At 46.8% G+C, this 20794-nt stretch overlaps 1 protein-coding gene across 2 annotated transcripts in view; it reads left to right on the forward strand.

Moving 5' to 3' along the window:
- The window catches only part of LOC118217639 (collagen alpha-1(XIX) chain), a 124099-nt gene that overhangs the window by 77749 nt on the left and 25556 nt on the right, over nucleotides 1-20794 (forward strand). For both annotated transcript variants that reach the window (XM_035399564.1, XM_035399565.1), the window contains exons 23-36: nucleotides 3642-3674; nucleotides 5204-5242; nucleotides 5883-5927; nucleotides 7038-7073; nucleotides 8315-8368; nucleotides 10493-10546; nucleotides 10966-11019; nucleotides 12777-12866; nucleotides 17040-17081; nucleotides 17284-17361; nucleotides 18726-18761; nucleotides 18900-18953; nucleotides 19249-19302; nucleotides 19935-19976. In XM_035399564.1, coding sequence (XP_035255455.1) covers nucleotides 3642-3674; nucleotides 5204-5242; nucleotides 5883-5927; nucleotides 7038-7073; nucleotides 8315-8368; nucleotides 10493-10546; nucleotides 10966-11019; nucleotides 12777-12866; nucleotides 17040-17081; nucleotides 17284-17361; nucleotides 18726-18761; nucleotides 18900-18953; nucleotides 19249-19302; nucleotides 19935-19976 — 711 coding nt within the window. The remainder of the gene's footprint in view (nucleotides 1-3641; nucleotides 3675-5203; nucleotides 5243-5882; nucleotides 5928-7037; nucleotides 7074-8314; nucleotides 8369-10492; nucleotides 10547-10965; nucleotides 11020-12776; nucleotides 12867-17039; nucleotides 17082-17283; nucleotides 17362-18725; nucleotides 18762-18899; nucleotides 18954-19248; nucleotides 19303-19934; nucleotides 19977-20794) is intronic.

Here is a 20794-nt window from a genome sequence, read left to right on the forward strand (position 1 = left end):
ACAGCTCCTCTCATTCTACAGCTCACCAGCTCCTCTCATTCTACAGCACACCAGCTCCTCTCATTCTACAGCACACCAGCTCCTCTCATTCTACAGCCCACCAGCTCCTCTCATTCTACAGCTCACAAGCTCCTCTCATTCTACAGCTCACCAGCTCCTCTCATTCTACAACTCCTCTCATTCTACAGCACTACAGCTCCTCTCATTCTACAGCCCACGAGCTCCTCTCATTCTACAGCTCACCAGCTCCTCTCATTCTACAGCTCACCAGCTCCTCTCATTCTACAGCCCACCAGCTCCTCTCATTCTACAACTCCTCTCATTCTACAGCACTACAGCTCCTCTCATTCTACAGCTCACCAGCTCCTCTCATCCTACAGCTCACAAGCTCCTCTCATTCTACAGCTCACCAGCTCCTCTCATTCTACAGCTCACCAGCTCCTCTCATCCTACAGCTCACAAGCTCCTCTCATTCTACAGCTCACCAGCTCCTCTCATTCTACAGCTCACCAGCTCCTATCATTCTACAGCTCCTCTCATTCTACAGCTCCTCTCATTCTACAGCACACCAGCTCCTCTCATTCTACAGCCCACCAGCTCCTCTCATTCTACAGCACACCAGCTCCTCTCATTCTACAGCTCACCAGCTCCTCTCATTCTACAGCACTACAGCTCCTCTCATCCTACAGCTCACAAGCTCCTCTCATTCTACAGCCCACCAGCTCCTCTCATTCTGCAGCTCACCAGCTCCTCTCATTCTACAGCTCACCAGCTCTTCTCATTCTACAGCCCACCAGCTCCTCTCATTCTACAGCTCTTCTCATTCTACAGCCCATCAGCTCCTCTCATTCTACAGCTCACCAGCTCCTCTCATTCTACAGCTCACCAGCTCCTCTCATTCTACAGCTCACCAGCTCCTCTCATTCTACAGCTCACCAGCTCCTCTCATTCTACAGCCCACCAGCTCCTCTCATTCTACAGCTCACCAGCTCCTCTCATTCTACAGCTCACCAGCTCCTCTCATTCTACAGCTCACCAGCTCCTCTCATTCTACAGCCCACCAGCTCCTCTCATTCTACAGCTCACCAGCTCCTCTCATTCTACAGCTCACCAGCTCCTCTCATTCTACAGCTCACCAGCTCCTCTCATTCTACAGCTCACCAGCTCCTCTCATTCTACAGCCCACCAGCTCCTCTCATTCTACAGCTCACCAGCTCCTCTCATTCTACAGCTCACCAGCTCCTCTCATTCTACAGCTCACCAGCTCCTCTCATTCTACAGCTCACCAGCTCCTCTCATTCTACAGCCCACCAGCTCCTCTCATTCTACAGCTCACCAGCTCCTCTCATTCTACAGCTCCTCTCATTCTACAGCTCACCAGCTCCTCTCATTCTACAGCTCACCAGCTCCTCTCATTCTACAGCACACCAGCTCCTCTCATTCTACAGCACACCAGCTCCTCTCATTCTACAGCCCACCAGCTCCTCTCATTCTACAGCTCACCAGCTCCTCTCATTCTACAACTCCTCTCATTCTACAGCACTACAGCTCCTCTCATTCTACAGCTCACCAGCTCCTCTCATTCTACAGCTCCTCTCATTCTACAGCACACCAGCTCCTCTCATTCTACAGCTCCTCTCATTCTACAGCTCACCAGCTCCTCTCATTCTACAGCTCACCAGCTCCTCTCATTCTACAGCTCACCAGCTCCTCTCATTCTACAGCTCACCAGCTCCTCTCATTCTACAGCCCACCAGCTCCTCTCATTCTACAGCACACCAACTCCTCTCATTCTACAGCCCACCAGCTCCTCTCATTCTACAGCTCACCAGCTCCTCTCATTCTACAGCTCACCAGCTCCTCTCATTCTACAGCTCACCAGCTCCTCTCATTCTACAGCTCACCAGCTCCTCTCATTCTACAGCTCACCAGCTCCTCTCATTCTACAGCTCACCAGCTCCTCTCATTCTACAGCTCACCAGCTCCTCTCATTCTACAGCTCACCAGCTCCTCTCATTCTACAGCCCACCAGCTCCTCTCATTCTACAGCTCACCAGCTCCTCTCATTCTACAGCTCACCAGCTCCTCTCATTCTACAGCTCACCAGCTCCTCTCATTCTACAGCTCGCCAGCTCCTCTCATTCTACAGCTCACCAGCTCCTCTCATTCTACAGCTCACCAGCTCCTCTCATTCTACAGCTCACCAGCTCCTCTCATTCTACAGCTCACCAGCTCCTCTCATTCTACAGCTCACCAGCTCCTCTCATTCTACAGCTCACCAGCTCCTCTCATTCTACAGCCCACCAGCTCCTCTCATTCTACAGCTCACCAGCTCCTCTCATTCTACAGCTCACCAGCTCCTCTCATTCTACAGCTCACCAACTCCTCTCATTCTACAGCTCACCAGCTCCTCTCATTCTACAGCCCACCAGCTCCTCTCATTCTACAGCTCACCAGCTCCTCTCACTGCCTTATGTGAGCTGCCTGTTACAGTGAGCAGTACTCTCTCAACCTCCAAGATGGATCCCGCTGTTCATGCCACGCTTGTCACCCAACACATGTTTGTGAATTTAATTCCTTTTAAATAGCCTAAGAAATATCTGGCTGCAAAAATTAGTCTGAGATATATTTATTCTGTCCGTCTGGAGTCGTGCGGTTCCTATCGAGGCATTTGCTTTGTCAGGATATCCGTGTTGGATTTCCAGGCTTAAATACCTTTCTGAGAGCCCTTAATATAATTCGGCCTTGTGCCCGTAAAAAAAGACCTGACCACATAACTGTGGCGTTCTTCTGATCAGTTTCGTGATTGTTTGATATCCTGCGCCAGGAAGAGGAGAAACGTAGAGCTCGGTGGGATTCACGGAGCATGTCAGCCCCCGGTCCGTACACGTCACCAAACGACCTTTTAACTGAACGTAACCCCTGCCCTTCGTCCTCATCGGATCAAAGCAAAGCCGGCGTAAATGCCTCTTTGCAATATTCTCTGCAAAAAGGATGTCAGCGACCGCTGAACTTACTGTCATTACACATGACCTTTGACCTCACTGCATATTCAACACCAACCGCAGCGCAGTCGCTGAGAAATTCAGCTTTAATTTTCTTGGAAACGGTAGTAAATTTCAGAAGTAGTAGAATTTCGACGTAGTTTCCAGACTGGCTTTTCCTTTGGATACACAGACGTTCAGTATTGCAGAAGTTTTGAAAAGCAGCCCGGAGGCAGTGATTTAAAAGGCGGAACGGGGCAGGTTGTCTTGGCCTGGGTTATCTTGGCCTGGGTTAAGCGCTGAAACCTCTGAGAGCCTGGGTGAAGCCAGGGGACCGACGGGAACATCGCGGCTCGAGGAGAAGACCGCTCCTCCGCGCGGTCAGGGGCCGCTGAAAAGCTCTCCGAGGGGCCGGCGGGTTCCGGTCCGGTCCGCCCGGGCGGCCGCGCTGACCCGCCGCGGCACGAAAAGTGCCCCCCGTCCCCTTCTGTTCCTGTTCATTCTGTGCTTTCCTGCAGTGCGCCGTCCCGGCTGAGGTTCATTTCTAAAGCTCTATTCACCTCGCTTTCATTCCTCACCGTTTTCTCCCAATCGCTGCATTTCTGTCATTCTGAATCACCCGTTTTTATTTTCTTTTGTTTTTTTTTTCTTCTCCAGGGTGAAGTTGGAGCCCGAGGTCCCCCTGGCCCAGTGAGTATGGAGACACAGGGCTCTTTATTGTGTCTGTCCCCTTTCCCCAGCCGTTCGAAAGCGCGCGGTAGCGACGGCGTCGTCGGCGTCCGGGTCACGGCCGTGCGGCTAGAAGACGCGACCTCCGTCGCCCGCGCGGCGGCTAGCCCGCAGAGCGCTCGCGATGCTCCTGCGGCGTTGTTTGTAGCCGGCGGCGGCGGCGGCGGCGGGGGGGGGGGGGGAATGGCCCCGCCTCTCTTTAGCGCCCGTCGGTCGCCCCGGGGGGGCTTGTGAAAAGCAGAGAGCGCGAGCGCGCAATAACACGCCGCGCGAGAGAGAGAGGCGCTCGGTCTCTCAGGAAATCAGCAGATAGGAGGTGATTCATGGCCTCGCGTCTCGCTAGTTTTGTCGAAGTTGCTCACTTTGAAGCAGGGTGGCGGGGGGGAAGGGGGGAGCTGGGGGGGGAACAGGGTTGTAAAATGAAATCAGCCTCTGGAAGGGGGAAAAAAAACTGTATTGAAGAAATAGACTCCAGCGAATAGCGCCTTCCGGGAGTGAAAGAAGGCTCAGCGGTGCTCCCATCTCTCAGTGTTGGGTATCTCCTTGGCGGTTAATTGCTAATCATTTGAAAAGGCAGCGCTGATGTTTCGGCGGTGATCCGATAGGCCGGCAAATGGCCCGTACAGTGAGAGAGGATGTTCTGTGTCCGACCACATTAATCAGACTCTCACGGATCGAGAGACCTTTTTCAGTTTGCGTGTTTTTCACCTGAAAAGACATTTCCTGTTTTAGCCCTTTCTGCTGCGTGGCTACCTCTGCATCGAGCTCTAAATGCAGTTGCCCACTGTCAGGAGGCCAGAGTTCAGTTTATTTTTCGTCACTGGATTACCTTCGAATTAAAACGCGGTTTTATAAACGAACGGTTTTTGGACGCGCGGTATCGTCTACGCTGCAAACGAATGCGTTTGGCGTTTCCCGGACGATGCTTCGCACTGAGCTCGGGTGCCAATTAAGGCGCGTTCGTATCGCTCGCGTGTCAGTAATAACGGCAAAGTTATTATTTCCAAAATTGCGAAGGCTTGCTAGAAATGGCACATTATGGCTTTTTAGCATTCTGTTCCAGGAGGAGTTTGTGAAATTCTTTCTCTTTGCCAGCAGTGCCATGGCAGAACGGGCTTTTTTAACACATCAGAGAGGAGAGGCTTTAGAAAGGCAGTGAGAGGACTGAGCCTGCTCGTGACAGTTAAAACCGGTTTAATGGTGCCCCCTCCCTCCCGCACCCTCCGCCCCGTCACACTTGGAAGGGTGAAATGAGAACGGTCCCTCTCTCCGCGAACCCTCCTCTACTTTTTAATCTGTTAACGAGCGCAAGCCTCGATCGGGTAACGAGGGACAGGTGTGCCGGACCCCGGGGGCTGGCCAGTGATTCGTTGTTGCCGTGCAACAGCCCTTCCCAGCTGTTATTACAAGAGGGGTGTGTGCACAGAAGGTACTAAATTCTCTGTGTGACCCAGGAAGGACTCTCACCCTGTCCGTTTGTCTGCTTCCAGGTGATGACCGCTCATGGACTGAGGCATCTCACCGGGTCTGTAAGTGCTCATAAGAGTGTGTGAGAAGATGGGCACCAAACTGCCATTTTAGCACCGCTACCAACACGGCCATTTTAGCATCACTACCAATGCTGCCATTTTAGCTCTGTGTTGGCAGCCCTGTTCTCAAGGACTTGCTGCACTTTAACCTGGCCTGCAAATTAGCCATCTGATCAAATAGCCAATTAGCTAACTGATCAAATAGCCAATCAATCAATCAGTCAAGTGGTCAGTCAATCAATCAAAAAATGTGTCTGTCAATGAGTTAATCCATCGGTCTGTTAATATTTTTTTTCAGTCAATCCTAGATCCTTTCCTATTTGCAGAGATTGGCACAAGTGCTGTGCTTAACAGGGTGCTTTGCATACCGTTTATTCAAATCCTATCAGATAAAGCAGCACCTCTGCTTCAGCAGAAGGTATTACGTGATATTAATACAGTATGTGACCTGCCTGCGCTGGTGTGAGATTAGATCTGAGCTTTGAGCTCAATAAAGTGCCTTAACACCCGTGTGCCCTCTTTGCCAAAGAATAGCATTTATGTGCTGTGGTGGATGGTGGCTTTGAGCTGATCTGAGCTGAGACAAAGCTGTAACGGGCCTTGCTAACCGTCCTTTTCTCTGTGACCTCTGACCTCCGAGGGAGAAGCAGGCGAAAAGGGACAGAAGGGAGAGAAAGGCGACCAGGTATGCTGCTACACACAGCTCGAATGCAAATGATTTTCTCTTGCAGAAAATTCTGGAAGGGATATTTTGAAGTGTGCATTTCATCATAGAAGTGTAGGGAGACCAAACGTCCTGTTTAGTATTTTGTTTTTTTATTTTTATTTTAAAAGGTTTTTTCGCTTCATATTTATCATGTTTAGTACTGTGTATTTTACAGTTTAATGCAATGTGAATGCAATTTTTTTTGCTGAGGGGGGATAGCCCTTTAATTTACTGTAGCTTATCTTGTGAACCACAGCAGTAATTGCAGTTGTGTTTGCCTGCAGCCCATTACATATGGAATAAAGAATTCTCTGTGTTCAATTCATGTTATATTCTGGGCTGTCCAGACCCTAGCTCTATGCTGACTGAGTGGTTAGTGGGTCGGTATTCATCCTTTTCTGATTTAGATACTTAAGCCTCAGAATCACTTCAGTTTATTGCATTCAGGTTTGTAAGCAAGCAAATGGTTTGAAATAGCGTGTGTGTACCCAGAGTAAATTTACTGAATTTCAGGTTTGATTTCCCTGCACTTTTCATCATTAAAGCAATCCAAAGCACATCGAAACCTTGAGAGCCTGGGACCAAAAATATTAAAGCTCACGCAAGGGAAACATGTCCATGCATGGCAGAAAATAAAGTCGTAAAAAAAAAATAATAATAAATACGTAGAATACGTCTTCACACAGGGGAGACACAGTTTCCACACACAAGGAGACGGCTGACTGATGGGGACTGATATCGAGTCGAAGGTGTTATTCAGTTTAAACGATAACGATGTTGTCAGGTGGAACTGTGGGTGTCGGAAAGTCTGGTATGTAATTCCAATGGAATGCCACTGTTGTGTTACCTGCACGGGACCCTTAAATGCCCACACGTTGTGTCTGAGAGAAAATTAAAGGGAAGGTTTTGAGTGGAAAAGGGTTGGCTGGTCAGACAAGGCTCATCAGTAAGTGAGAGAGAGAGAGCGAACCAAATAAGTCTTGATGTGTTCTAGTGTACGTCTACGTTGTTTAGTTTTTCTGTTTCAATTCAAGTCAGAGTGATCCAGAAAAATAACTTTTTTTCTTTTTTCGTTCCCAACGTCACCAGGGCGATATTGGCATCGAAGGACCTCCCGGCCTAAAGGTAACCAAATCCGATTTACCGTCGCTATAGAGACCTTCAACCCCTTCACTAACAGGGAAGTAAAACAGTCGCTGTTCTCACAAAACACACAAAACAGGTGTTCTGCTGGCAGTACCCTACAGGGACTGGTTCTGATTCGAACTAAAGCAGGGTTCTTCAATTACTTCTTTTTTTGAAGCCAGAACCTTATTTAAAATCGTCTGAATGTGCCAGATATTTGTAATGCAGTATGTGAATAAGATGTTATACGTTTTGTGGGGCAGTATTCTCTGTATATGAGAGAGGATTTCTTTCTGCAGAAAGAGACCAGCACCTACACACAGCGCATTAGATAAGTCTGAATTTAGGAAAATTGGGGCAGTCCCCACATTTTATAATCAAAAATAGTACAATAGTATAAATATAAATTATAAAATAATAATATAATTCTACTTCCGGTAAATAATGAATGCATAAGCATATAGGAAAATTCAACAACGTAAATGATTGGCTATGTATAACGAATAATATGAATACTGAATAAGTGCAAAACAACCTCTAACCTTATCCATATTTTTATCAAACAAGTTTTGAGAGTTTTTGGGAAATGGTGTCCAGCACTGTTCCTCCCTGGTGTCATGGAAAACAACTCCTTGTTGCCCTCGGAAAGGGGAAGGCCTGAGAGTTTAATGCAGTACATATCTTAGTCATAATATCTTTTATATTAGTCATAATAAAGATATTCTCTGCCCTTCAGTTTAAACAGAGTAGATGCAGTACTTCCTCAGTTCAGCGCTGTCGCTGTTCCATCACTGATGGGAGGTGTGCTGTCACAATGCATATGCAAACTTGGGCATCATCACACTTTCTGATGCATCTCAATTGTATGCTCTTTTCCCCCCAATGAACAAAGGACCCAGAGCACATTCTTGGCAGATTGAATTTGGTCCCTGGGCTGCCAGCTGAATATTTCTTGTCCAAAGGAGCAGACATTCTAATGGAAGTGTGGGCGTGAAACATCTAAGCGACTGAAATGATCTGTAAAGCAAGAAAGAGCCGTCCTGGTTTTATATCATGTCTCTGAAAAGCAAGAAAGAAAAAAATAAGCCTGTGAAAAAATCACAGGGATGGCTTTTCTGTGGAGCAGTGCTCACCAATGTCTGCTGTGCTGTACTTGTGCAGAAACGTGTTCTACCTGAAATTAAATGATTTTTCTTTACTCCTCTCTCTTTATTTCTCTCTCCCTTCTCTCTTTCTCCAAGGGGGTGATGGGAAGCACTGGACCGCCGGGCCCAGTGGGACCTCCGGGCGTAGAGGTGCGTTCTCTCCGGTCTCCCCCCCCCCACCCCAACCCCTCCCCGGTCCCGAATAGCGCTCGCGGTGCACTGGACCACAGCACCCCGCGGTCTCACCTGTGTGGTGTGGGGTGTAAGAGGGGAGGGTGGGGGGTGTAAGAGGGGAGGGTGGGGGGTGTAAGGGGTGGGGGTGTGGGGTGTAAGGGGTGGGGGTGGGGGGTTGGACATTCCCGAGCCTGTTTGTTAGCAGCTGTGAATCATTACGGTGTGCAGTCATTGATGTTTACCTTTGATTCCACAAGATATGAACCAGCTGAAGGCTACTATGAAGGTGGTGGGTGGAGGGGGAGGGGATACAGTTGTACTACAGAGCCTGTGTAATTGAATCAGGCTATAACACGGAAACAGTCTGTGTCGTAGAATCAGGCTATAACACGGAAACAGTCTGTGTAATTGAATCAGGCTATAACACGGAAACAGTCTGTGTCATAGAATCAGGCTATAATACGGAAACAGTCTGTGTAATTGAATCAGGCTATAACACGGAAACAGTCTGTGTAATTGAATCAGGCTATAACACGGAAACAGTCTGTGTCATAGAATCAGGCTATAATACGGAAACAGTCTGTGTCATAGAATCAGGCTATAACACGGAAACAGTCTGTGTAATTGAATCAGGCTATAACACGGAAACAGTCTGTGTAATTGAATCAGGCTATAACACAGAAACAGTCTGTGTCAAAGAATCAGGCTATAACACGGAAACAGTCTGTGTCATAGAATCAGGCTATAACACGGAAACAGTCTGTGTCATAGAAACAGGCTATAACACGGAAACAGTCTGTGTCGTAGAATCAGGCTATAACACGGAAACAGTCTGTGTCGTAGAATCAGGCTATAACACGGAAACAGTCTGTGTCGTAGAATCAGGCTATAACACAGAAACAGTCTGTGTCATAGAATCAGGCTATAACATGGAAACAGTCTGTGTCATAGAATCAGGCTATAACACGGAAACAGTCTGTGTAATTGAATCAGGCTATAACACGGAAACAGTCTGTGTCGTAGAATCAGGCTATAACACGGAAACAGTCTGTGTCGTAGAATCAGGCTATAACATGGAAACAGTCTGTGTCATAGAATCAGGCTATAACACAGAAACAGTCTGTGTCGTAGAATCAGGCTATAACACAGAAACAGTCTGTGTCGTAGAATCAGGCTATAACACAGAAACAGTCTGTGTCGTAGAATCAGGCTATAACACAGTATCACAGAGACAGGCTGTGTTGTAGAGCGTCTGTATCAGGGCTGTACCGTGTAACAGAAATAGCCTTCGCCATTTCAATGTACGCCGCTTTGAAACTGACCATCCTTCCCCATGAATTAGAGATGCTGTAGTCAAGATCCTCTCTGCACGAGATTGCTACTGGTTTCAGTGTCGAAAATCAGAGGATTAAAGAATCCTCTGATTTTCGACACTGAAACCAGAATTTTCATTCATTTGTAAAGAAAGAATTTTTTTAGCCTGCAGAAGTCATACCTGCTTTGGAAACGGCTCATCTTTCTAAATTTTTTCTGCGTTCCTCAAGGTTGAGTCTTGAAAGGAAAATGCAGTATACAGTTATTCATATTTCATGCAGTGTTGAGTGCAGTGTGTCCATCGAGTTAGCCGATAATAAGGAGAGAGCCCAGCTACAGAAGATGGTCTTTCACTGACGGAGCAGGGGTGTCTCAGCGTACTCTAAGAAGAGGTGCGATTGGCTTACACACAGTCAGCCTTTGTCTGATGAGGTGTGCAGGTGTTGCCAAGTTTTGTAAGCCAATCACGCACAAAAAATTTCAGAAGACAATATTTCAAAGTGACTTGCTTCACAGTTTCTTTTAGTTATGAGCTTAACTTAATTTTTTGAATTCTGAATTCAAGTTATGCCACCTAACATGTCTTAGTTCAGAAAATGTAACTTATACTAACAATGAAATTTAAGTTTTTTGAACAATAAAACTAATGAGTTTTAGTTGGCGTCACAAGTTAAACATCTAAGCTAAGCTCTAAACTAAAAAAAACCTAGTGAATTTGCCTTGAAATTTTGAGTTTTCGGAACGTTTTCGTTTTTACGGTCTCATGTACCTCGTCCTTCCTCACAGGGCAAAGAGGGCCCGCCAGGACACCTGGGACTGCGTGGTCTTCCGGGAGACGTGGTAAGAGAGTCCTCCCTCGCTTCCTTCCCCATCATCTCTCCATCTCTCCTGTCCCTCATCTTCCCTTTCCAGGAAAAAAAAAAAAAAAGAAAGGAAAGAAACAAAAAAAAGCTGAAATGTTACATCGATGATCAGTAATGAAATCTGAGAATTAATTAGCAGGGAGCGAGGAGATTTGAGAGCTTTGCGCGCGGAGAATGCGGGCGCGGACCCAATCTGTTCCCGGCACCTGCCTTCCGTAATGAGCATCTGTCTTTACCCAAATATGGAGATGGGGGAGTGGGGGGGGGGGGGGGGGATCTTGATAATCCCAGCCAGTGAAAATGTTTCTCTAGAACACTCTGTCTCGAGCGAGGACAGAGGAGGGGCTGCTGAACACGTCGCTGATAGATGCGTCTTTTTTTCCCCGTCAATTTCAGGGCTCTCCTGGGGACCCCGGACTGCCTGGAGAAGACGGTCTTAAAGGAGAGAAGGTGGATTTGGAAATCAAATACATATAAAAATCAAAATGTATCAAAATAACTGTGCTGGGAGGGGGGGGGGGGCGAGGGTGAGGGTGGGGGGTTAGGGGGTGTGACAATGCCTTTGTATTTATGTTTCTATTTCTTATTTCCGGGACTCGAGCTTCCTCTGGTCTCTCGCTGTTTCATGCTGACCGTGTCATTACAGTGTCTGTTCGTTCTGCGGTCACTTCCTGTCTTTACAGAGATCTGCTGCTCTCTCCAAAAATCCCCCTGTTCACTAACACTTCAGTGTCCTATCAGTTCAATGTTCAAGTCATTAAATGTGCATTATTATCTATTAATGAGGCATTAATGAGGCTTATAAATTCACGGAAAGAAGATAAGTACCAAGGAGGCAAGTAATAAGATCTCCATTTTGATTGTTGGGAAACTGTACCACATTGACCAGAGCATGACTGAGCTTTATATTTAAGTGTACAGTATATATCACTGTTAAAGACAGCAGTGTGCATAATGGGCAGGGAAGTGGGCTTGTAACCCAGAGGTTGCAGGTTTGGTTCCCAGGTGGGGCAGAGCTATTGTACTCTTGAGCAAGGTGCTTAACCTGTAGTGCTTCTGTATATATCCCACTGTACAAAGGGAAGAACCTAAGCTCTCTAATTCACTGTGGGTAAGAGCATCTGCTCAATATCTAAAATACGTTCACACCATTCCACGCTCCCAAAGTTCATTACATGCTAACCGCTTTGCAAATGCATCACACTCTGTGAGCTACTCATTTTGCAGAATGCTCGCCTCTCTACAGTCTTCTCTCTGATAGTGCGAATAGTCCCTTGAAATGAGACCTCGCCTGCTGCTTTGAATACAGGATTCAAGCGCAATGAAAGCGAATCCCACCGTAAGAGCAAAATCAAACGATTCGATCCCGCCATGGAAGAAACACGACAGCCATTTGCTGGCGTTCGTTTTCTCCCAGAAAGGTGTTTGGCGGAACCCGTCCGTAAAATGGCGTTCGCGTACCTTCAGTTACCTTCTGGCCGGAGAGACGTTGCTAGGACGACGCGGCCCTTCACCCCGAATGCCGTAAAATGAGGCACGCGCCCTTACGCCCCCCTCCTGCCTCGCCCCTGCCCTCTCCCTCGTTCTTTCTTTACTCGTCTTTAGCATCCCTCGTTCTCCTTCCCTCTCTCTCTCGGATATCTCTGCGTTCGTGAGAGACTCAGGGGGCTCACCAGCCAAATAAGCGGTGCGGTGATAAACGAACGGCCGCTAGCGATGCTTCCCCCCCTGCCTTTAGTCAGTGTTTTAAACCGCGCTACCGGCTACATCGCTCGCTGTGGGATACCGTAACGGAGAGGGAGGGGGAGAGGGAGAGGGAGAGGGAGAGTGACTGAGAGGAGAAAACCAACGCAGGCGGGGATTCCGAATTTTTAACGTTCCTTTTATTAAACGCACGGAACCCTCCACTGTTACATAAAACCAACTCTTAGGGTGGAAACAGCAGGAAAATGTCAGCCAGCCCCCAAACCCTTCCTCAAGTCCAGACCGAGCAGACAGGGTTTGATGAAACCTGGACGTTGTTATGGTCCTGGGCCTCTCAGAGTGTCGTACGTCCCACTGGCGTGCGCCGTGATTCCTAATGAGCCTACTTACGCAGCCCCCTAATGAGGGGCGTGGCACCCGAAAAGGAGCAAGGGCCCATTTGTTTCCGTGGTGACCGCTGGCAAGCGTGATGCTGCGTGACGGCCCTCTCTTCCTGTTCTCAGGGCGACTCGGGGGGGGTGACAGGACCCCCTGGCCCCCCAGGTCCCAAAGGGGAGCCGGGAACCCTAGGACTAGGATCATCCAGCAATCCGGTAAGTTTAAGGTGTGGGCACGTGTGGGGATTAAGGTGGGATGTGGGGGGGGTGTGATGTTCATGAGGGGGTCCTCTACCTCATCTTTGTATGACAGGGACATATCTGTGTTGAGTTTGAATTCTGTACTAAATCATTATTATACAAAGTTACTTATTTTTTAATGGAAGTGGGCAAGAATGAATTTGGATATTTGGAATTTACACAGATAGGCACACACTTGTTGTGTAACAGTCGGACGCACGCACATGTGCGCACACACACATACACATGCACACACACACACACACACTGCTTGGGTGGGCGAATGCTGGGTCATGGAAGCCCAGCGTGGCTGTTGACTGCACCGTTCTGGTGCACTCTGGTGAAGCAGGGGGAATTTGTGTGAGAGAGAGAGAGTGGCAGAGGCAGCTGGTGTGAGAGCGCATTAGTGAGACCCCACTCTCACAGGTTACTGAGTCCCCCGCTCTCACCCGGCTCCACAGTGCTGAGAACAGCGTGCCTGGAAGCTACTCCTCAAACAGCAGCACAATCTCATCTCATTTCTGCTGTGTGCTGAGAATCATTGTCTTGTCCCAAAGCCCTAAATTCAGCACCTGCTTGGTCTCACGTCTGGTTATGACAAGAGCAACTCTCGCCTGTGAGAATACACAGAGAGATTTGGAGGCTCACCCTGCAAAGACTCGGGGTACCAGTGTGTGGATGATGTTTACAGTCTGCTATTCAGTTCAGTATGTACCATGTGTGGATGATGTTTACAGTCTGCTATTCAGTACAGTATGTACCAGTGTGTGGATGATGTTTACAGTCTGCTGTTCAGTACAGTATGTACCGTGTGTGGATGATGTTTACAGTCTGCTGTTCAGTACAGTATGTACCGTGTGTGGATGATGTTCACAGTCTGCTATCCAGTACAGTATGTACCTTGTGTGGGTGAGGTTTACAGTCTGCTATTCAATACAGTATGTACCGTGTGTGGATGATGTTTACAGTCTGCTATCCAGTACAGTATGTACCGTGTGTAGATGTTTACAGTCTGCTATCCAGTACAGTATGTACCATGTGTGGATGATGTTTACAGTCTGCTATTCAGTACAGTATGTACCGTGTGTGGATGATGTTTACAGTCTGCTATCCAGTACAGTATGTACCGTGTGTGGATGATGTTTACAGTCTGCTATCCAGTACAGTATGTACCATGTGTGGATGATGTTTACAGTCTGCTATTCAGTACAGTATGTACCGTGTGTGGATGATGTTTACAGCCTGCTATTCAGTACAGTATGTACCGTGTGTGGATGATGTTTACAGTCTGCTGTTCAGTACAGTATGTACCGTGTGTTGATGATGTTTACAGCCTGCTATTCAGTACAGTATGTACCGTGTGTGGATGATGTTCACATTCTGCTATTCAGTACAGTATGTACCGTGTGTGGATGATGTTCACATTCTGCTATTCAGTACATTATGTACCGTGTGTGGATGCTGTTTACAGTCTGCTGTTCAGTACAGTATGTACCGTGTGTGGATGATGTTTACAGCCTGCTATTCAGTACAGTATGTACCGTGTGTGGATGATGTTTACAGTCTGCTATTCAGTACAGTATGTACCATGTGTGGATGACGTTTACAGCCTGCTATTCAGTACAGTATGTACCGTGTGTGGATGATGTTTACAGTCTGCTATTCAGTACAGTATGTACCGTGTGTGGATGATGTTTACAGTCTGCTATTCAGTACAGTATGTACCGTGTGTGGATGCTGTTCACAGTCTGCTATTCAGTACAGTATGTACCGTGTGTGGATGATGTTTACAGTCTGCTGTTCAGTACAGTATGTACCATGTGTGGATGATGTTTACAGTCTGCTGTTCAGTACAGTATGTACCGTGTGTGGATGATGTTTACAGTCTGCTATCCAGTACAGTATGTACCGTGTGGATGATGTTTAGAGTCTGCTATTCAGTACAGTATGTACCGTGTGTGGATGTTTACAGTCTGCTATTCAGTACAGTATGTACCGTGTGTGGATGATGTTTACAGTCTGCTATTCAGTACAGTATGTACCGTGTGTGGATGCTGTTCACAGTCTGCTATTCAGTACAGTATGTACCGTGTGTGGATGATGTTTACAGTCTGCTGTTCAGTACAGTATGTACCATGTGTGGATGATGTTTACAGTCTGCTGTTCAGTACAGTATGTACCGTGTGTGGATGATGTTTACAGTCTGCTATCCAGTACAGTATGTACCGTGTGGATGATGTTTAGAGTCTGCTATTCAGTACAGTATGTACCGTGTGTGGATGTTTACAGTCTGCTATTCAGTACAGTATGTACCGTGTGTGGATGATGTTTACAGTCTGCTATTCAGTACAGTATGTACCGTGTGTGGATGATGTTTACAGTCTGCTGTTCAGTACTCTCTGTACCGTGTGTGGATGATGTTTACAGTCTGCTATTCAGTACAGTATGTACCGTGTGTGGATGATGTTTACAGTCTGCTGTTCAGTACTCTCTGTACCAGGGCTGGCTGAGGCCAGCAGCCCCATTGAGCTGCACTAACTGCAACGGCGGTCACGCTCAACCAATGGGCTGCAGCGAAACGATGCACCAGCTGGCAGCGGCAGCATACGCTTCAGCGGGAAACGCGTGCTCGTGTGCATTCTTCCAAAATGGTGCGCCCATGAGACGGACCAGCAAACTCCAAATCGGGAGGAAAGCAAAGGGGGACAAGGATACAATTTTACATTCTACAATTTTCATTTTACACGGATACGTTGTTTCATAAACCAAAATGCGTTCTAACTGGCCACAGTCTACATTAACCCTTGTGTTCAATTTGGGTCAAATTGACACATTTTAAACTTTTAGTACAAGAAGAGCAATACTTTTGAGTGATCTATTTCATAATCAGTGACTAAACCAGTGCAAATGTGGTTCTTTTTATCTGTAATTGTTTTTCATCTTTTCGCCTGAATGGTTTCCTTGAACATAATCAGACAAAGATGAAAAAATAATTGAGCCATTGCAACCAATAAATATTAGCAATATACTTTTAGGTATATAGCAATTTAATTTTAGGTTTTCGCACATGATTTATGCCCTCATACCTTCATTCCAGAAGATTGTTTAATATAAATCACATACTCTAAAGTTTTATTGTTAAATATGATCTAGCACAGGTAAATTGCAACCTTTAACCAGATACATTATTTATATCGTTTGAAATTGAGACAAAGATATAGGAATATTGAATATAGTTGCATAAATGTTATTTCTGTATTGCTTTAAAATCCCAATAATGTTCTTGGTGTATTTGACCCAGGATCAAACAGCTAATAATCAAACAGGACGCAAGGGTTAATCCTGTGACCGTTCAGCCTTTATTATTTAATGAGTGTTTAATGTCTGCTTCCTGTCGGTCTGTTCTCTCCCATAGCACAGTGCTGTGATTTACATTTTGCAGCGTGGGGGCTACTTGTAGCGCTAATGTACGCGGCTGACCGCAGAGATCAATTTCCTATCAGAGGGAGACTCTGTAAATAGCGCTTACAGGGCGCTTTATCGGAGGCGTAGCTTTACCGCACTGACGGACAGCCGCAGCCCCGGCCACAGAGTTCAGCCAGGAGGAAATAGTGCTTTAGAGTCCATTTCTGTGTGTAGGGCGTTCACATTCATGGTTTGTGCGCTATTATAGCTGAACTTCAATATTGCTATTATTAGGAAGTGGCTAGCAGACTCTCTTATCCATGGCAACCCGTTTCTTGTACTGCATCGATGTTTATACAGCCTGAGACTTTGTGAAGCACCTGTGCTATTGAACCCCGTTAAAGATTAAAAAGGCGGTGAACTAGCAAGGATTTCACAGGAACATTTTCACTGGAACCTCCCTCCCTGAGTGATTCTGTGCACAGTTATGTGTTTCAGGGCTGCCCAACCCTGTTTCTGGAAAGCCATGACCCTGTAGGCTTTCACTCACTAAAAACTCACCAAAGCTCACCTCATTCGACAGCTAGAGATCTCATTGAGTTGCTAATTAATAACATTTTCTGTGGCAAATGAAAGCCTACTGGAAGGTAGATCTCCAGGAACAAGGTTGGGCAGCCCTGCTTTCGATGGACAGGCCCCCCAAGCTGATGTTAGATGGTTGATTTTGCATCTCTCTCATTACAGGCAGGAGGAGCATCCGGACCCAGGGGTTCTCGGGGGCCAAAGGTATAGCATGCTAGCATGCCAGGCCCTGAATGTGTAATGCAACAATACAGTATATACATTGAACTGTCTTTTAATGCTAGGATAATAATGTCTCTCTCTCCATCTCTCCCTCTCTCTCACCCTATTTCCTTCTCTCTCTCTCTCTTTCTCTCCCCCCCCTCTCTCTCTCTCCCCCCCCCCCCCCCCCACTCTCTCTCTGCAGGGTGAGAGAGGGCTCCCAGGTCTGATGGGAGAGCCGGGGGAAAAGGGTGATGCAGGCCTGGGCCTCCCAGGGCCCCCGGTGGGTACAGTGCTTAGGGCTCCTCAGCCCAGTGAGCCCGTGCATTAAAGTAGCTTTCACATCCACTTCACTGCTGTTCTGAAGAGTCTGTTTTTATCATTGATACTGCTTGTTTTCACCGTATACAGAATCTGCTGAGTCATGGTGCTTTGGTGTAATATGTTTTCACGTTGTCAATGTTTGGATAGTGGGTCAGCAATGAGTCATCCTCACGTACATGTAATTCGCTTCCCGGAATTAGAGGAGATGGATCCAGCTTTCCCAACTCAAAGGGGATCACAGTTGATTTAGAGCTGATGGATCCAGCTTTCCCAACTCAAAGGGGATCACAGTTGATTTAGAGCTGATGGATCCAGCTTTCCCAACTCAAAGGGGATCACAGTTGATTTAGAGCTGATGGATCCAGCTTTCCCAACTCAAAGGGGATCACAGTTGATTTTAAACTGGCCTGGGTTTTGAAAAAGCATTTACATTGATTGTGTGAACAAAATTTAGACTCAGAGAAGCCCTTGTGAGTGTGCCGTGTGAGTTTGCAGTCTAAGTATGCAGTGCGAGTGTGCAGTGTGAGTGTGCAGTGTGAGTGTGCAGTGCGAGTGTGTAATGTCAGTGTGCTGTGTGAGTATACAGCACAAGTGAGAGGCCTTGGACTCAGAGTCAATGGATAGTCTATTTGTTTTTTATTTTATTTTTCCTGTTAAGCTGGATGTATGAAGATGGGTGATTCTGGTGTATAAAATGTACGCTGGTCAGCAGCACAGCTGTAAAAGTGCAAAGTATCTGCCCTGGAAGGAGAGAGCAACCTGTTAAATTTCCCTTGAGCAGCTTTCAGCAGCAGCGAGTGTAACTGCAGCACGTAGCAGAGAAAGGGACATCCAGCAGAACTGTGCAATGATAGAGGAGCACATGCTAACGTGCTAACATGCAGCTTATAATGAGAGGAGGGCATGCTAATGTGCAGCTTATATTGAGAGGAGGGCATGCTAACATGCAGTGTGTAATGAGAGAGCAGTACATGGTAACATGCTAACATGTAGTGTGTAATGAGAGAACAGTACATGGTAACATGCTAACATGTAGTGTGTAATGAGAGAGCAGTACATGGTAACATGCTAACATGTAGTGTGTAATAAGTGAGGAGCGGATGCTAACATACGGTGTATAATGAGAGAGGAGCACATGCTAACATGCTAACATATAGTGTGTAGTGAGAGATGAGCACATGCTAACATATAGTGTGTAGTGAGAGATGAGCACATGCTAACATGCGCTGTGTAATGACCGAGGAGCACATGCTAACATACGGTGTATAATGAGAGAGGAGCACATGCTAACATGCTAACAGTGTGACTGTCCTGTTTCCCCAGGGCCCCAGGGGACCAGAGGGGAAGCCTGGAGTTCAGGTAGGAGCAGAGACCCACAGTGTAAAATCCAACATTCGGCACACTGGGGGGCAGGGGAGTTGGGGGGTATTTTATGCGTTTTTGGGGGTTTGCTAATTGTGTCTCTACTCTGGGGGATCTTTTGGGGATGTTTTCCAGGGTCCTTACGGACCCCCTGGCCCAACAGGACCAGCTGGACCTGTAGGAAATCAGGTGAGTTAATTTCCTTCACCGTGAATATCATTTCCCCCACTCTTCTACTCCTACCTGCTTCTCTCACTCCATCCTTCCCTCTCTCCCTCGGACACCATCTCATTCCATCCCTCCCTCTCTTAATCCATCCTTCCCTCCCATATCATTTAGCAGAAAAAATGAAAGTGTAAGTAAATATTATAGGTATGGAACCCACATCGCCTCCACCAGGATGATTCCAAACCCCCCCCCCCGCCCCACTCCAGTCGGGTGATTCATGCTTTCCTCATTTCTTCCATTTGTCTCTCCTTTAAAGGGCCCCCCAGGCAGAGATGGTAGGCCTGGCCCCCCAGGACCCCCCGGTGAACTGGTAGGTTTCTGATAGAAGTCGTACAATCACCCTTTCACACCACCATGACCTGTATTAAAGCAGCACCCCATGTCAATGTACTGAAGGGCTCTCCCTATAATATTTCCATGTATGGCCATGTGGCTGTGGATAATTTCATTATGAATCTAGAGCAGTTTCTGAGAAAATTAACATGGACTGTCCAAGGTGAAATGCATTAAACTGGAGCACAAGCCAGGTTACACCTGTTCTTCAGTGCCTTACTCCAAACCAGGAACATTGTGACATCACTTCCTGTCCAACAATGACCATGATTTTGGAGCACAGGCCATAGCAATCCCAGCAGGCACTGCAGGCATTTTGTCCCCAGAATGATTTTCACTCTGCTGGTGTATGTGGGGAACATTCAAGCATTTTAATCATTGGGTGTAGAGTTGGGTTAAATTACATTCCAATTTAGTCCGTTTGGGGAATTAATTGAAGCTCTATGAATTAATTGACACAGTTTTATAGAGAATTATGGACACATCCTCCAATTTATGAAATGAATTTCTATTAATCTCCTCAACTCAAGGAGCTGACCCCAATCTGTTGAGTCTTTTCCAGGTGTAGAATCTCAAATGTCGCTCTTTGTTTTTCTGTTCTTTTCTTAGACTGCACTGCCCATTGTTGGGGAGATGGGCACCCCACTCAAGGTACAGTATTATTGTTTTTTTGAATTATAATTTTACTATGAAGTATGAAGCCAAAATGTGAGGTAAAGTGAATAGCTGTCCTTTCCATTTTGCGAATGATACATTGCCAGTGCTGTCTGTGACTTTGAGTACCTGCAACTACAATGGCTGCTCATGAAAGGATTCTCGCTTTCGTTAGACCCTGTGACAGAGTGGGGGCTGGGATTTGATCGTGGTACAGCAGTTCAGGAGAGAGCGAGGTTTTGTTCTCTTTTTTTTTCCTGTCTCGCTTCTAAAGAATGCCGTGAACCTCCGGGACCAACTTTCTCTCTGGCTGCGAAACGTGGGTGAAGGTGCTCGTATTTCTTTCGCGGCAATATAAATATGACGACGGGTGAAGACGCGGGTTACCAAGAAACACTTTGTTTGCGTGCTGAGAGCATTATTAGCCCTGCTGTATGTTGTGAGTTCAGGAGAAAAGCGAGATTAAAAGCCAGCTCTAATGGATAAGAGTGCAGCATTAATTTGACTTTTCTCAACCTAAAGCAAACGGAGAGCTCTTTCAGCTGAAGCCCAAGAGTGCCCCCTGTAGGACTCTCGGTGGAACTGCAACCGTTACAAAGACGAGGCGAGCTGAGAATGTTTGTTGGAGACGAAATGTTATTTTCAGATACGACTAAGACGCTGTGGAAAATTTCAGCTTTGTTACGTGCTTTTAAGTGCGTGAGGAACAGTGGATATTTTTGAACCGCCACTCCCCCACCCTGCCCCCCGCTCATTCTTTCTGTCTCCCACCTCCTTCTTCTTCTCCTGGTCTTTAAAAAAGAGGCGACACTGCT

Source organism: Anguilla anguilla, chromosome 18 (genome assembly GCF_013347855.1).
Source record: "Anguilla anguilla isolate fAngAng1 chromosome 18, fAngAng1.pri, whole genome shotgun sequence".
Taxonomy (NCBI): domain Eukaryota; kingdom Metazoa; phylum Chordata; class Actinopteri; order Anguilliformes; family Anguillidae; genus Anguilla; species Anguilla anguilla.